The 16,001-nt window shown below is 39.3% G+C and overlaps 1 protein-coding gene across 4 annotated transcripts; it reads right to left on the bottom strand.

Annotated features, from left to right (window-relative positions):
• Positions 1-85: 85 nt before the first annotated feature.
• On the bottom strand, positions 86-15,731 carry LOC143523028 (cytochrome P450 2J2-like). 4 transcript variants are annotated; one of them, XM_077017149.1, is made up of 10 exons: positions 15,406-15,731; positions 15,076-15,241; positions 12,872-13,021; positions 12,493-12,653; positions 11,462-11,638; positions 10,788-10,929; positions 10,319-10,506; positions 10,052-10,193; positions 1,522-1,801; positions 86-1,238 (listed from the first exon to the last, which is right to left on the bottom strand). In XM_077017149.1, exons 1-10 carry the CDS (start codon positions 15,601-15,603, stop codon positions 1,034-1,036), a joined length of 1,809 nt encoding a protein of 602 aa, XP_076873264.1. In that variant the 5' UTR covers positions 15,604-15,731; the 3' UTR covers positions 86-1,033. The 4 variants fall into 4 exon arrangements, with proteins under 4 accessions (XP_076873264.1, XP_076873265.1, XP_076873267.1 ...); XM_077017152.1 differs by having other exon boundaries at positions 1,016-1,238; positions 1,522-1,571; positions 15,406-15,726; XM_077017150.1 differs by lacking the exon at positions 1,522-1,801 and having other exon boundaries at positions 15,406-15,724.
• Positions 15,732-16,001: the final 270 nt, after the last annotated feature.

Here is a 16,001-nt window from a genome sequence, read left to right as displayed (position 1 = left end):
ATTTCGTTTTTTCTGTTCACTATTAAAGCTGGGATGTTTTCTATTGGAAGAGGTATTTTTGTTATGGCTATAACATAAGAAGGAATCATATATCAAGAAGGATATTTATTGAACATTTCCTATTTCCAAAGCATACATTGCATGAAAAGGTCACATTTGTATGTTGCATGTTTTCTTGCAGTGGATTTTCCTCACTATCCAACACAGGAGTGTTTTTGTTTTGTTTTTATTAGCATTAAATTCATTATTCATTCAGATCCCTAAAATTGTTTGAAAATGTTTAGATTATTTAAATAAATATAGAATATATAAATATAGAATATACATTTTTAGAATATCGTAGACTATTTTAAGAACATGAGCAGTGGGCCTATTGTTAAAATTGTTAAAAATGTTACGTGATATAATTAAAAACCAAAAACCAAAATAACCAAGTACGGTAAAGTAATATAACACTGAGCAATCACCTGCATCAGCACACATTAATAAATCACTGTAGACCCTCAGCAGAACAATCTACCCAGAATGCCACTTCAGAATCCCAGACTGGAAATTGTCATAAATATTGTATTTCTTTAAAACAACAGTAATTTGATTAGCCACCTTCTCTAAATTTTAGCTAAGAATGGAAGTTTCAATACCGGCCTGTAATTCTTAAGCACCATTGGGTATAAGTTAGATTTCTTTATTAAACACTGAACAATTCATGTTTAAAATAAGCCAGAACACAACCTGTACCCAAAGCAGAAAAAGAAGATGGGGGACTAATAATTGATACCCACGTCTCAGGCTTAATACTGAACCTGTTATGACCTTATCAACGAAAAAGAGAAAGAAACCTGTTATCATCAGAAAGTAAAATTAAATTAGCAAAGTAAGCAGACCTAGCTTCCTTTACTAAAGTATTAAAAGAAAAATTAAGATCTTTAAGGTTCAGGAGATGCACTTTTAACCCAATAGCTTTCCATATTCTGTCCGACCTAAGACACTTCTGTCATAAAAAGTTCCAACCTCATCGGTCACACATGGAGCTTTATTCTTTATAGCCCTTTATACAGTATATCAGCGGGGGACAGCACAGAGTTGGTATGGATGAGGGCAGAGTGTGGCACCTAATCTGAACTCCAGATTGGTCTCGACCCCCTCTGATGGTGAAAAGGTGAAGTGCTGAAGAAGAGATGTGAAGAACAGAAAGAGCTCCATACGGGCCAGGTGCTCTCCCAGACACACCCTCTTTCCTGGGATGAGAAAAACAAAGAAAACAACAAAAAACCCAAATAAAACAATTAAAACTTCACTGCAGTGGGTGGAATACATGACCTTAACATTACTTGAGAAATTATAGTAATTATAATCTATAAACTGTGGTGCACATTGGAGATATCTAGATGTTCATAATGAACAGCAGCATACAGTGGCAGGCAACGGTTTGAGCACGTTACATGCCCGACTTGTACCAATCCGAGTTCTGTGTGTGGGTGTATGTGTGTGTGTTTGTGGGTGTGTTTTTATTGTGTTTACCAGGTTCCTGTTGGACGCTGCCTATTGCACCGTGGGAGCATGGGGCGGAGCTTTAGATATTTATGCGGGTTCGTGTTGTTCGCCAGGAGCCGAGAGAAAGAGAGTGCATGAGCAAGTAAACAGGAAGAGAAGAATACACTGTGTTTCAATGTTGTCCGTCTTTGGCCCATTTGGTTATTGTATGTGGCTGTGGTTCTTCTACACACACTTTGGTAATCAGGTCCACTCGACGACGGTAACGGATACGGGTGGTACAAACACCTTTGCACTCTTGCGGGAACTATGGGGAGATGAAAATTGTTACCGGAGCAGAGCTCGGAGCGGTCGTTTTCTGCGTGGTCGTAGCGCTAGATTCGTTGCTATTTAAATATTTGTTTTTTAACCGTTAAAAAGTGGGGGGACATGGATTTGTCGCTATTTAAATATTTGGTTTTAACCGTAAAAACTGGGGGGGACCAAAACCGGCTATTGAAAAAATGGGGGGGACATGTCCCCCTCGTCCCCCCCCAAATTACGTCTGTGGTTGAGGGAGTTGGCCTTAGAGGAGGCAAGGATCACCTCTCAGGCACCTGCCCTGGCCAGACCTTCCTCGGTTTCCCTTAAAAATGCTCCAGTTTCCACCGCTGGACCGTATTCTAGTCCCCGGGCCAAAGCCCAATTCTGAGGGATGCACTACCGGTACATTAGTGGCTACTTATGCTGTTTCTTTTGATGTCAGTAAGCATGTAATAATGGTCTCACCATTTAGAGAGTCTGACGTTTTTTCAGCACGTTAGAGCGTATCGCTGTCATGTTAAATTGGCCCAAGGAGGTGTGGTCTCTCCTCTTACAATGCAAGTTGACTGGTAAGGCTCAAGAAGTTTGCTCTTCCTTAGGATAGAATACAACCAGTACATCCTTACGCATAAAACTGCACAGACGGACAAAGGCAGAGCCGTCTGTTTTGGACCGTCACCCTCTAACTTAGGTTAGTAAGGGAAACGCTCAGTTGACTTGTTACTACTGCTGTAGGTACCAGAGGTGGGTAGAGTATTCAACAATTTTACTCAAGTAAAAGTACAGTTACTTGAACCAAATGTTACTCAAGTAAAAGTATGCATCCCAAAAATATACTTGAGTAAAAGTAAAAAAGTGCTTTGATTAAAAGCTACTCAAGTAGTGAGTAAATGCATGAGTACTGTCTCGTGTCAGTAAATTACATCATGGAAAATTGAATTACGGGAAACTATGACTTTTAATGATAACAAAAATTATTTATTATAAATAAATATTATATATATAAATTATTTATTATAAATAATATGTATTTTTGTTTGTTCCTAATTATTAGACCTGTGTAACTTTAATGTGTTCCACAAAGGCACTAACTAATGAGACTGTCAGCCAATACGTGTAGCTACAACTTGACACCAACTGAAACAATTTGTAGCAGACTTAATCATCATATATTGCTAGTGTGTACAATCAGTGTGAGAACTGGTTTTTAGTATTGCACTGCGTTACATTTAATAATTACATCATACAAACTTTATGCCTCAGAGATATAGCATTACACAAAATTATACATACAGCAAACTTATCGCATCGTGTTTCCTCATATTTGATGTTGAGTTCTTGTAGGCTGAAATGTCCACACGTTTGCAGACACAGTTGGCAGCGCCAAGGTTGCAAACTCTCACGCATTGAGCGTGAGACACATGCATTTGGCTGTCTTCACACGCTTACACGCCACACATCCGATTTCTCATGCCGAAAAAAATTTAGTTTATTTACCTCTGATCCACATGTATGATTCAATGAGCTACTAGTTCGCTCTGGCGCCAAATTAAGATTTAATACTTAATTTGTGTCCATTTTACACCCCCCCCCCCCCCGTCAACAATTTACGTTCACCACCCAAACCTCCACCCCCCCACCCCGGTTTAAATTTCACTAAAAGTGATCTTGAAAACTTGGCAACCCTGCAGCGCATTATATAACTGTCCTTTTACACGTTTTTAATGTAAACATTGACTGTATGAGGTCAGGGATGCTCGGGAGGTTTTTCTGTCACTTTCTTGCTACGGTGGAGAAAGTTTGCGTATGTGATCACGTGATTGACCGGCTTCATTTGATTGGTCACTCATTCTCGGGTGACGAGACGTTGGTCAGTCTTCTGGGGAGGGGTGTAAAATCCGTGTATCATTCGTTCATTTGATATTCAACTGAAAATCAAAATCGGAAAATCAAAAAACCATTCATTATTTTGTTTTTCGTTTTGAATATAAAAACAAAAAAACAAACCAGGCTTGTATTTTTCAGTTTTTTATTTGATGATCCAAACAAAAATAGCTAAATTAAAAATCGGATTCGGAGCCGAACTTGATTTTGATTTTTTAACTCGACCCATTTGTGTGCCCCGGAAGTTGTTTATTCTTCGTGGTCTTCGTTTGACTGCGGTAAAGTTGGTTTCACGTTCGCATATTCGGAATTCTTTCTTCAATAATAAGTGCCAAAATGTGCAAATTCTCATTTCTGGCAAACAAAATAAATACCTACAACTTTGTTTACGCCAGGAATATACATATTTTAAGTTGTAGACAAACATTTTACTTAAAATGTACTATTGTGACCGCTACAACGTCTAAGGCACCGTCTACAATATTACATTACACGGTTAACACGGACTCAAGTGGCGGTAGTAAAGGTCCCAGAGCACTGCGCACTCTGGTTTTTTTTTTCTTCAATAATTTCAATATCTTTTCAATGGTCCATCATAAGACCACCAAACAAGTTGTATTACACAAAGTATATAGTTGTTATTTAGTATTACAACTTGTAATACAACGGGCAGTCATGGCCTGATTGTAGGGAACTAGTCTTGTGACCGGAGGGTCGTGGGTTTGATTCCCAGGCTTGAGGCCATGACTGAGGTGCCCTTGAGCAAGGCACCTAACCCCAACTGCTCCCCGGGCGCCGGGCTAGGGCTGCCCACTGCTCTGGGCACGTGTGCACCACAGCCCCCTAGTAATCACTAGTGTGTGTGTGTTCTAACTGCACAGATGGGTAAAAAGTGGAGGACACATTTCGATCGCGGTGAAAAAAAAATCACAATTGACAGAATATGGCACATTTATATGGGTATTTCTACCTTGCACCAATTTGTGGAGGTCAGTTTTTGTCTAATTATGTCAATAGCTTTTAAATGGTGCATCATAAGATCATAAAACAAGCTATTATATATTAAGCGCAATCCTAAGCAACAACCTATAAGTCAGATATGGGTATTTCTACCTCTTACTTAATAGTGGTGGTGAGTTTTTATCTTTTAATTTCAATAGCTTTTAAACGGTCCATCAGAACAGCACCAAACAAGTTGTATTACATTAAGCCCATGATGACCAGCAACCTACAACTCAGATATGAGTATTTCTACCTCTTACCTAATAGTGGTGGTGAGTTTTTATCTATTTATTTCAATAGCTTTTCATAATATTCTTATTTTATGAACAGCACCTGTAATAAGAGTTGTAGGTTGTTGTTTAGGATGCACTTAATATATAACTACTTGTTTTTCTTCCCCATGACTGTGTAGCATACATAACTAGACTGAGAGACCAGTTTTAGTTCATTAGCTATTTAATATTGTCTTCAATATTGAACCTTTTCACAATATTCAAATTTTCTTAAATATATCAGTCGGCGTGCAACGAATGAGTATAATATACAAGTTTCACCTTTTGAATGGAATTACTGAAATAAATAATATACCAATATCTGTGTAACGTGGTGGGTTGGACACAATCGCGATAAAGGGCTGGCACATACTTTAACGGAGCTAGTCTGGCTAGGGTGACCAGAGTTTCTGAAAAGGAGGACACCTTTTGTGCTGGGTGGGGGTCATCGGTGTATCGGTGAATGATTTAGGTGGATGGTGTGTGTGTGTCGAACGTTTTTTCTCTTTAACTCCTCCGTAAACGTACACTTTCGTTTAATTGCCGTAGAACCGGCGGACACACGTGATTTCGCTTGTAAACACTTTTGCACTGTAGGCCTACATGTATTCTGTTTGAGGCAGTCGAACAAAATCCCGGACGATTTTGAAATTCCCCCGTACATTTTTTAGGTCTCAAAAGTAGGACATGTCCGGGAAAAAGAGGACGTCTGGTCACCCTACCTCGTACTCACACTAGGCACGGTTTGCTTGTTCCGTGCTGGGGCCCGGTTATCCCCCCTCCCCACTCCCCCGCTGGCCTGCACTCACACTCGCTTCAGCAACCCGGCCCGAGCACGCTTACGTCATCACAACGCCGCTTTATTTGGAAAAAAGCGCGCTCGCACAACACTATAGAGTTCACGATTCTCTTTTTATTGTATTTTTGGAGTCGTTTTGGGAGTGCAGAAACACGGTGCAAGCACAGATTTATCGATAATTTAACACAACGATTGTCTGCTAATCGCTTTGCCGCTATGACTGTTTAACGTGAGCGTCGCATCACTGATGTCATGTTTGAGTTCCAGCGAAATGAACCAATCAGACGAGGCACCAAGCGGGCCCGGGCACGGATAGCGCTCACACTAGAAGCGAACCGTGCCCGAGTCCACATGAATCGTGCCCTGGCCCACCTCTTCAAAGCGGGCCCGAGCACGGTTAACTGATCCGGGCCCGGGCACGGTTGGAGCGCTCACACTAGCCAAACGAACCGTGCTTCGGCAGGCAACCGTGCCCGGGCCCGGATCACAGAGCCTAGTGTGAGTACGCCCTAAGTGAACCGCGCCCACACGAGTGCGCGACTTACGAGGCATACCGAGAACACACTTCACAGAAACACTCACGAAGGAATATAAAGGACCACAGCGATTATGAAAGGAAAACACGTTTATATAAGTATGAATGCTGAAGTAATACAAGGCATAGAAAACACGGCAGAGACTAAAGTAAACGAGCACTACAAAACACAACGACAAATTAACACCGGACCATCATCACTGGATACCCATTTGCTGCAACGTGCACGAAATCTCTGCATGCGTCTGACCACCTTCAAATAAATATTTAATTAAAGTAGTATGTGGTTCCAGTCCGGTCATGTTGTCTATACCAGTGATTCTCAACTGGTGGGTCGCGACCCAAAAGTGGGTCGCGGACACGTTCTGGGTGGGTCGCGGACAGTTTGTAAAAAAATTAATATGCTACTCTTCTCACCTTTTATCCTGAAAAAATACAGAGAGGCACCCGTCAGACATGACAGGGCTCCAGATTGCGACTAAAATCGTCGCAATCGCGACCATAAATTTAAATTTGCGAGTAATATAATTATTTCACTCCCCATCAACAAATGCGGGAATCTGATCACCAGCGTGACTCGCAAAGTAGCGGAGCGCTAATCGCTAAGCGTTGAAAATGGCCAAGCGAAAAATAACGCATTTTTTCCAGTCTACATCTCTGTCGGACCAGAGATCGTATCTCTGTGTCGGACCCAAAGAGGACACACTTCTTTATAGCTGTACATAGTTTTAAGGTAATTTAAATGGTATCAAAAGTCACTCGTATGCATACTACTAAAGTTTGTTTCACGTTCACATATTCTTAATTCTTTCTTCAATAACTTTGACAGTATTAGCAAAAGTGCCAGAATATGAAAATTCTTATTTCTGGCAACTAAGACAAACATCTACAACTTTGTTTACGTCAGGAATAGACGTATTTTAAATAGCAGACAACATGTTATTTTAAATGTGCAACTTTCACCACTGCAACGTCTAAGGCACCGTCTACAAATTACCTTAACACGGACGAAAGGGACGGTCGTGAAGGCCCCAGAACACTACATACTCTGTTTTTTTTTATAATTTCAATAGCTTTTAAAATGTCCTTCATAAGACCACCAAACAAGTTGTATTACATAAAGTGCATGGTGTATGGAAACCTACAACTTTTTTTTCTTTAATGGGTCGCGACTTAATGACAATGAGAAAAAGTGGGTCCCGGGCTGAGACCAGTTGAGGACCCCTGGTCTATACCAATATAGACCACTCCCGCACAAACGAAGCCCACGAAGAATAAACATATCAGTAACTTCCGGGGCACACAAATGGGTCAAGTTAAAAAATCTAAATCAAGTTCGGCTCCGAATCCGATTTTTAATTTAGCTATTTTTGTTTGGATCATCAAATAAAAAACAGAAAAATACAAGCCTGGTTTGTTTTTTTGTTTTCATTTTCAAAACGAAAAACAAAATAATGAATAGTTTTTTGATTTTCCGATTTTGATTTTCAGTTGAATATCAAATGAACGAATGATACACGGATTGTGTAAAATGGACACAAATTAAGTATTAAATCGCGATCGATCGATCGTCAGTGATTGGCGCCAGAGCGAACTAGTAACTCATTGAATCATACATGTGGATCATGTTATCATTAAAAGTCATAGTTTCCCGTAATTCAATTTTCTATGATGTAATTTACTGACACGAGACAGTACTCATGCATTTACTCACTACTTGAGTAGCTTTTAATCAAAGCACTTTTTTTACTTTTACTCAAGTATATTTTTGGGATTCATACTTTTACTTTTACTTGAGTAACATTTGGTTCAAGTAACTGTACTTTTACTTGAGTAAAATTGTTGAATACTCTACCCACCTCTGATTTTAGATAAATTAATATAATTTATAAAGTCAGATAAATTTAAAATAAATTTTAGTCAGAATTTAGCAGAGAACAGGGTTCTTTTAATGACGTTATTAAGATGTATTTTTCATTATGATACACTGTTATTCAGTGGATTGATATTGCTGACATTATTCATTTTACATTGCAAGATTTGGGAAATGCTTGTGTAATACTATTACACTATTATACTATTTATTAAACATTACAAGTAATCAGTAAACATTCTGATCTGAGACCAGCTGCTTGAATTTAAATGCGGACTAAAACACGTGAAAAGATTCGAAACTGCGTGACGTAATGAAACCCATTTTTAGAACAGTCATGTGACTTTCCCTTTATGATACGGACTTCAACACAGTGTTTCAGAACACCATGACTCAAATTAATCGATTCAGTTCGATTCTGCATTTCAAATTTGACATCACTAGTTGGAGTATGTCGACACGTTTTGGAAAAGGATAAGGCTTATTTATGTTAATAAATAACATAACATTAATAAATAACACAATAACTTTTTGTAAATTGGAAAGCAGTTGGAATGTGATTATAGTGAAACTATGCTGCAGCCTAAACAAGAGGAAGCCAGGAGCAACCTCTGATCGGGCCAAACCTACCACCTGCACAAGACAAGCCTCATCAAAAACAACGGTCTTGGTGATGCCCATGGATGAAGGAACGGGTCACAAGAAACCTATCCTGACCCAATGCCCATAGACAATGTCTGACATCAAGGAAGTGGTGAGGCAGATGGACGACCCTAGAGGAGTGAGATATTCGCCAAACAAGTTCGCCAGCTATGCCAAGAGTTCAGACCAAGCATGGGTGAGCTGAGATGATTGCTAATGGCTCACATGGGAGCTCACATGTTCAGTGTTCAGTGTTTAGTGTTTATATTCTGCATTTTCTTTATTTAGCATGTCTGCTAAATCTGTGTGTGTGGGTTCTTTCTATGTCTTGATTTAATGATATGACGATGGACCATCTTAACAAATATTCTTTTAGATTTGCCCTGAAAAAATCTGGCCCTTCTCAGCGTTTATGTCTGCCCTTTGCTGGCATATCATTGAAACCATTCTTTCCTCTACCTGTGAAATGTTCCCCAAGTTATTAGCTGCAACAGAACCCCAAAGCAAGATTGAGTCACCTCCATGCTTAATGGTTGAAGAGGTGTTCTTATAATGGAATTTTGGGCACTTTTTTCCCCAAACAAGTTCCATTTTAACCTCATCTGTCTCTGAATTTTTCCAGAGAGGTCTTCCAGACCATTTCTTCACCCCCACTGTTACTATTAACTACATTTCAAAAGGGGAAATAGCATACCGAAAACACTTTGCTATCTTCGTATTGCCTTTTCCTGCTTTGTGGACCTCGACCATTTTCATTTTCAGAGCTTTAGGCAATAGCTTGTATTTTGAAAGAAGGTTAGAAGAGTCTGGGTATTAATAAAGCTTTGAAATATGCATCACCAAACAATGATTGTGAACATGCCATATCCTTTATAGGCTAATTACAGTCTGAGACCTTGGTCAAAGTTAACCGAGTAGTCAAATCTCCTGGGGTTCCCATAATTTTCGTTTTCACACTTTTCCCATACACATTCATTTGTTTACTCTAAAAATGTACAAAACCAAAGGATTACACTGCTTAAAACATTGACACGTGTGAAATCTTTTAACCTTCAATTTGCTTAACTTTTCACAGTAACGGTAATTGGAGAGTCCGAACTTTTGCAGGCCAATGTATATGCACTTGAATAATGGTGATAATTACTGTACCTGCAGAAAGGCCACTGTATATGCACTTGAATAATGGTGATTACTACTGTACCTGCAGAAAGGCCACTGTATATCCATGTGAATAATTGTGATTATACCTGCAGAAAATGGCATGAAGGCCTCCCTCTTCCTAAAGTTTCCATTATCATCCAGGAAGTGACCTGGGTTAAATGTCTGAGGTGTCTCCCACTCTGATTCATCAAACAGAACTGAGGTCAGGTTGCCAAACATGATTGTGCCCTGCAGAACAATACAAACAATTATCGCAGCTCTGATGAACATTATGAACCAGATCTTTGGATATGAAAAACCAGGTCTCTTGTTTCCAAATATGTGCACATACATATCATTCATTCTGGGCTCACCTTTGGGATACAGTACTCTTCTATCTGAGTGTCTTCTGTGGCAGCCCGGGCCAGGTTAACTGGAATGATGTTTGCCATCCTCTGAATCTCATGAATAACAGCGTTGGTGTATGGAAGGTTCTCTTTGTCTGACATAGATGGTTGGCGTGCAGATCCCACCACCCTGTCAATCTCTGCTTGAATTTTAGCTAAGAATTAAATTATGACAAATTAAGAAACATACAAATAATCTACAAAACAATGCTTACTCAAAGCTGGTGTTGAACACACAGTTCAGCAGTTTGTTATTCCTGAATGACAATAGTTTGAACTGGAATGGAGTATTCTGCAGAGCTGAGAAATAAATGTTTTTAATGAACACCTACCAGCCAATCAGAGCTGATTGTTACATGCTATCCCCAATCATCATAACTGAATGTGAAAATCTGTAGCAGATATTGGAGCTGATGTTAACTCATCATGCACTTACCCTGAATCTCAGGGTATTTGATCATGTACAGCAGGCCCGAGTACATGGTAGTGGAGGTGGTCTCACTCCCAGCAGTAAAAAGGTCCACAGTACAAGAGCACAGGTGTTCCATATCAAACCCAGCAGCCTCATCTTCTTTCCACTACAGAAAATGACAGGAAACGTCAGATTTCTCTCTGCAGAGATTTTAATTAATCATTTACATATTTAGCCTGGTGAAAATGGTTAACTTATTTCTGATTTGCCAAATAAACTGAACACTTCTCATAGTGTTCTGCAATTTGCCAGGTCTTCTTTTATTTTATTTTTTGTTCTATGTCCTCCTGTTCTGTTTCTTTCTTGTGTGTGTTTATGTCACACCGTGGTCAGAACCAGAGTGTGACAAACATGTTTGTCGTTGTTTCAAGTCTCCTTACTCCTGAACTCATGCCTCAGTTGCCATGTTACAGTTTAAATGTGTATTTGCCTTAAATTGATCTGCTTCCAGGCTGCTAGAGTAAGGCTTATGAATAGAATGTTACCAAATGCATTAATTATCACTAAGTGTCTTGTTTAGTCTGGTATATGAATGAATCAAACCTGAATCCACACACAGGGGGCAAAAAGATTGCTACTGTGCACCAGGGGGTTCAGTATCTGTTTTGGAAAACCTGGTGAATAGTACTACTACTTACTTTTGCCATCTCGGTGAGAAAGCAGTCAATATAGTCTCGTGGATTTGAGGGGTCATAGTTCACTCTGTGCTCTGTTATCTTGGAACGGACAAAGTCTGTGACCTTTTTCCACAAGAGGAAGATTTTTTGGTGAGGACCAGGAAGTCGACGCATGAGCCATGGAAACATGTTGTACACCTAGAAACACATGAGCACAGGTGTGAAGCTTGTGAAGTTGATTTCTTAACACTGAATCACTGGCACACATTCCCAAAGATTACATAGAACAAACATCACCAATACCAATGGAACAAAGCGCAAAAAAAAGAATAAAACATGATCGTACCTCATATCATCAATTACAGTGATAGCACTGCTAACAAGTAATGGAAGTGTATTGAGACCAAGAAGCATGACATATGTACAAATCTTCGAATGCCTAAACCCCTAGCTTACACTAGGTAACAGTACACAGACTTGAAATATGGTGTAGGACACATTAATACTTATTAATACTGATTAATAGTATCACATACATAGACTATTATATATATATATATATATATACATACACACACACTACCGTTCAAAAGTTTGGGGTCACCTAGACAATTTTGTGTTTTCTCTGAAATCTCATTCTTTTATTTATCAAATGAGTGGCAAAATGAATAGAAATATAGTCCAGACACTGACAGTAGAAATAATGTTTTTTTTTTTTTTTATAATTTTCTACTTTAAACTTTGCTTTCGTCAAAGAATGCTCCCTTAGCAGCAATTACAGCATTCTAGACCTTTGGCATTCTAGCTGTTAATTTGCTGAGGTAATCTGGAGAAATTTCACCCCATGCTTCCAAAAGCCGCTCCCACAAGTTTGATTGGGTTGATGGGCACTTTTTTCTTACCAAAGTGACCCCAAACTTTTGAACGGTATTGTTATATATGTTATATATATATATATATATATATATATATATATATATATATATATATATATATATATATATATATATATATATATACACACACACACACAGCCCCATGAGTCCATGTACCTGAGCCCAGATGCCACCCTGCAGGTAAACAACCTCATTAATTGTTTTCAGCATGGTTTGGAATTCACTATCACTGTACTCAAACCGATCACCAAACACCAGGACACAGATCACATTAGAGACAGCATTGTTCATCAGCCACTGAGGGTCAAACAGTCTCCCTAGAAACGGGACAGAACATACGTATGTTATATTATTTATGTCATACATAAAACATTAAGCCATACAAGCAGGAAATTAATAATTGTACAAGGGTTGCATTCTTCCTATGTACTACACAGACACATGACACTGTACAATATTGTTTGTATATTGCTTCTTAAGGCTTTATTGTTTTATGCATTTAATTATTATGACTTTATGCAAAAATACAGATCACCTTGCTCATCTGACATGGCTTCTTTCAGGTAGCGGCATTCCAGATGGATGGAAGGCTCCAAGCTTTTCTTTCCCAGTCCAAAATTTCGAAGTGTAGACAGAACAAACCGTCTCTGCTGCTTCCAGGCATATCCATTGGAAAGAATAACTCCTATTTACCCCAAATAAAAAGGTTCTCAAAAACAGGTTTGATAAAAGACCCAAATAGTATCTTTATTTACTGTTCTAAACTAATATGTATGTGATTATACTTATGACATAGCCCAAGTTGTGCACGGAGGAATAAATAAAATTGCTTTTTAATGTAAATGTAAAAAAATGTAAATGTAAATGTGCCATATTTGTTAATTGTGATTTTTCACCTCAATCTAAATTTGTTCTCCACTTTTTACCCATCTGTGCAGTTAGAACACACACACACACACACTAGCGTTTACTAGGGGGCTGTGGATCACACATGCCCAGAGCGGTGGGCAGCCCTAGCCCGGCACCTGGGGAGCATTTGGGGTTAGGTGCCTTGCTCAAGGGCACCTCAGTCATGACCCCAGGCCTGGGAATCGAACCCACGACCCTCCAGTCACAAGACCAGTTCCCTATCACAGAACCATGACTGCCCCTTGTAATACAATTCCCTTATTGTATTAATCTAATAAATGAACAAATTGCAATATATTTTCTGGACTAAAGATTAACTATTATATTAATACGACTAGTCTTTACAATATGCTAAACTACGGAGCCCGTGAGGTGACATTATGTAAAAAATATAATAACGCGTGGCCACGCCTTATTAACGCGTGCGAACGAGATAACTAACACGTGCGAACGAGATAATTAAGTATTACTTCATATAAAGCCAGGTTTACCAGGTTTAGTGCACATCCCCTCCTTGGCAGTCAGTTCGCGAACATACCTGGGAGCTGCTTACTTTGCTGTGAAAAATTAAATTTTGTTGCCGCGCGTGAAAGGCGATATTAGTATCTCGTTCGCCTAATGATCTCGTTCCCACGGGTTAATAAATCGTGGCCACGTGTTATTATTTTTTTACATGATGTCACCTTACGGCAGGGATGGGCATCTTCCATGATAAAGAGGGCCAAAAAATTTTCAGCACTATTATTGGAGGGCCACGTGACCACGCACTTCAAATAATTGGATATGAAAGACACTACAAATTATTCTCAATAAGAACACATTTTAAATGAATTCAGATCTGCATGTTTATTGCACCAACATGCATCTATTTTCTGCATATAAATGCATTAACATGTCCTTAATAAGCAACAAAGACAAAACATTTGCTTAATAAAAAAGTGCAAAAAGGAATTTGAACTCCTTCATATCAAAGAACTGTAACGCGTAGCGCGCTGCGGAGCGAGGAGGCGGACACAAACGCTGAGAAGAGCGATATTTAATAAGGGGAATCCCATAGGCGAAGTCGTTTGTACAGTCACGGGTCAAAACGGGAGAGCCGTCCAAGTGGTCAACAGGACAGGCAGGAGTCGTAACAGGAGAGCCATTCACAACGGAGAAACACAACGGAGACGGAAAATACCAGAACAGCGATGACAGGTAATCCACAAAACCGAACAAACCACAAATAACCGATAATGTTCGAAACACAGAGATACAAGTACACAGGACTAAACTAGACACAACTGAACTCAATGACGACACGGGCATGGCAGACAGAGGGAAACCAGGACAACAGACACGCAGGGCGGGATAACAGGTGTTCTGAAAATCTGTGCTACCCCTCGAGCTGTCCTACCTTCGGCTACTGCGCATGCTAAGTTTACGTCACTGTCAGCGTAGCCCAGAATTTTGCGCTGCCAGCTGTTTTTTGTCTTGGAATAACGGTGAGTATTGCCCATTTATCGTATTTAATCATATTGCAATGTAAATCTTTTTGCATTTTATTGTGTTTTTTTCGACAATTGTTAAATATTTTTGTGAATATCATAGGAAAGACCTCGTAAATATTACTACGGGCAAGGAACAACACCAACACGGGAGAGGGGGCGTAGCCCTACGTGACAAGAACAAAAAAGTCCTGCTCTATCGTTTTTTTTTCTTTTAATTATTAAATTAGTATGGGCCGCCAGTTGCCCATCCCTGCCTTACGGGCTCCGTACTAAACAGTTTACCAGAATCAAACATTAAGAGGGTCTACTGTTGATTTGCCCACCTGTCATACATACGTACCTTTACTTCCGCCCAAAATATCACTAAACAAGGGTAAACTTGGGCGATCAGCAAACACGTCTCCTTGGTCTACATACACCTTTTTAAATAATTTATATCCATTCACGACAACAAACCTCACTCCGAAAAGTCGAATGCTGAAAACATGTCCATATTTGTGTGTCAACTGCAAAGGGAAAATAAAGGTGGAATATGAGTATCTTTATTTCGGATCTACATACACAATGAGCGACTTGTATGTGTCTGTACATTTTCGGTTAAAATTAGATCAGGGAATCACTGAAGTAGAATGTAGCCAAGATATGACTGGCTTTGTAGTTTTGCGCTTACCTGTACTAACTCAGTATGAATCTTCTTTAAGTCGATATGATGAATATCGCCAATAAATGGCAGAGACCATGGCCCAGGAGGAAAGTTCTTCGGTGGTTTATTTCGCAAATAATCATAGAAAAGAAAAAAGACGCACGAAAACAAGAAAACAGCCTTAAAGTCAATCCACTCAAAAACGTGTAGCTGAATGTCCGTCATTTAAATTCCGATTCAAATTCTTATACAATGTTTCGAGGAAAAGGTTTTTTTTTTAACTAAACTGCAAAAACACTCAAAGCGTAGATTGTGGTGTTTGACGGAAGTGAGAAAGTGTCCCGCCTCCTTTAGTCTACGACCGTATCTTATAACGTTCATTCTTCAAACAGCACTCAGTATATAGTGTATATTGCGTAAAGGTCCTGTATGCAGTATTGTCCTTTATGTGACGCAAACCATACTATAACATAGTGTTTGGCGATATGATCTCAAATCAAGATCATGATTTACTGAACATTTTATCTCGATTACGGTTAATGAACGATTTCGTTTTTTCTGTTCACTATTAAAGCTGGGATGTTTTCTATTGGAAGAGGTATTTTTGTTATGGCTATAACATA

Source organism: Brachyhypopomus gauderio, chromosome 9 (genome assembly GCF_052324685.1).
Source record: "Brachyhypopomus gauderio isolate BG-103 chromosome 9, BGAUD_0.2, whole genome shotgun sequence".
Classification (NCBI taxonomy): domain Eukaryota; kingdom Metazoa; phylum Chordata; class Actinopteri; order Gymnotiformes; family Hypopomidae; genus Brachyhypopomus; species Brachyhypopomus gauderio.
This window is presented reverse-complemented; position numbering and strand designations above follow the sequence as displayed.

What these genes read in the sequence shown, in the direction of transcription:
- LOC143523028 (XM_077017149.1), bottom strand. Translation starts at nt 15,603, where the DNA reads ATGACGGACATTCAGCTACACGTTTTTGAGTGGATTGACTTTAAGGCT. An exon ending in TTCTCACCGAGATGGCAAAA is followed by an intron (nt 10,930 to 11,461) that starts GTAAGTAGTAGT and finishes CATTTTCTGTAG; the next exon opens with TGGAAAGAAGATGAGGCTGC. An exon ending in CAGCGTCCAACAGGAACCTG is followed by an intron (nt 1,239 to 1,521) that starts GTAAACACAATA and finishes TTCTCATCCCAG; the next exon opens with GAAAGAGGGTGTGTCTGGGA.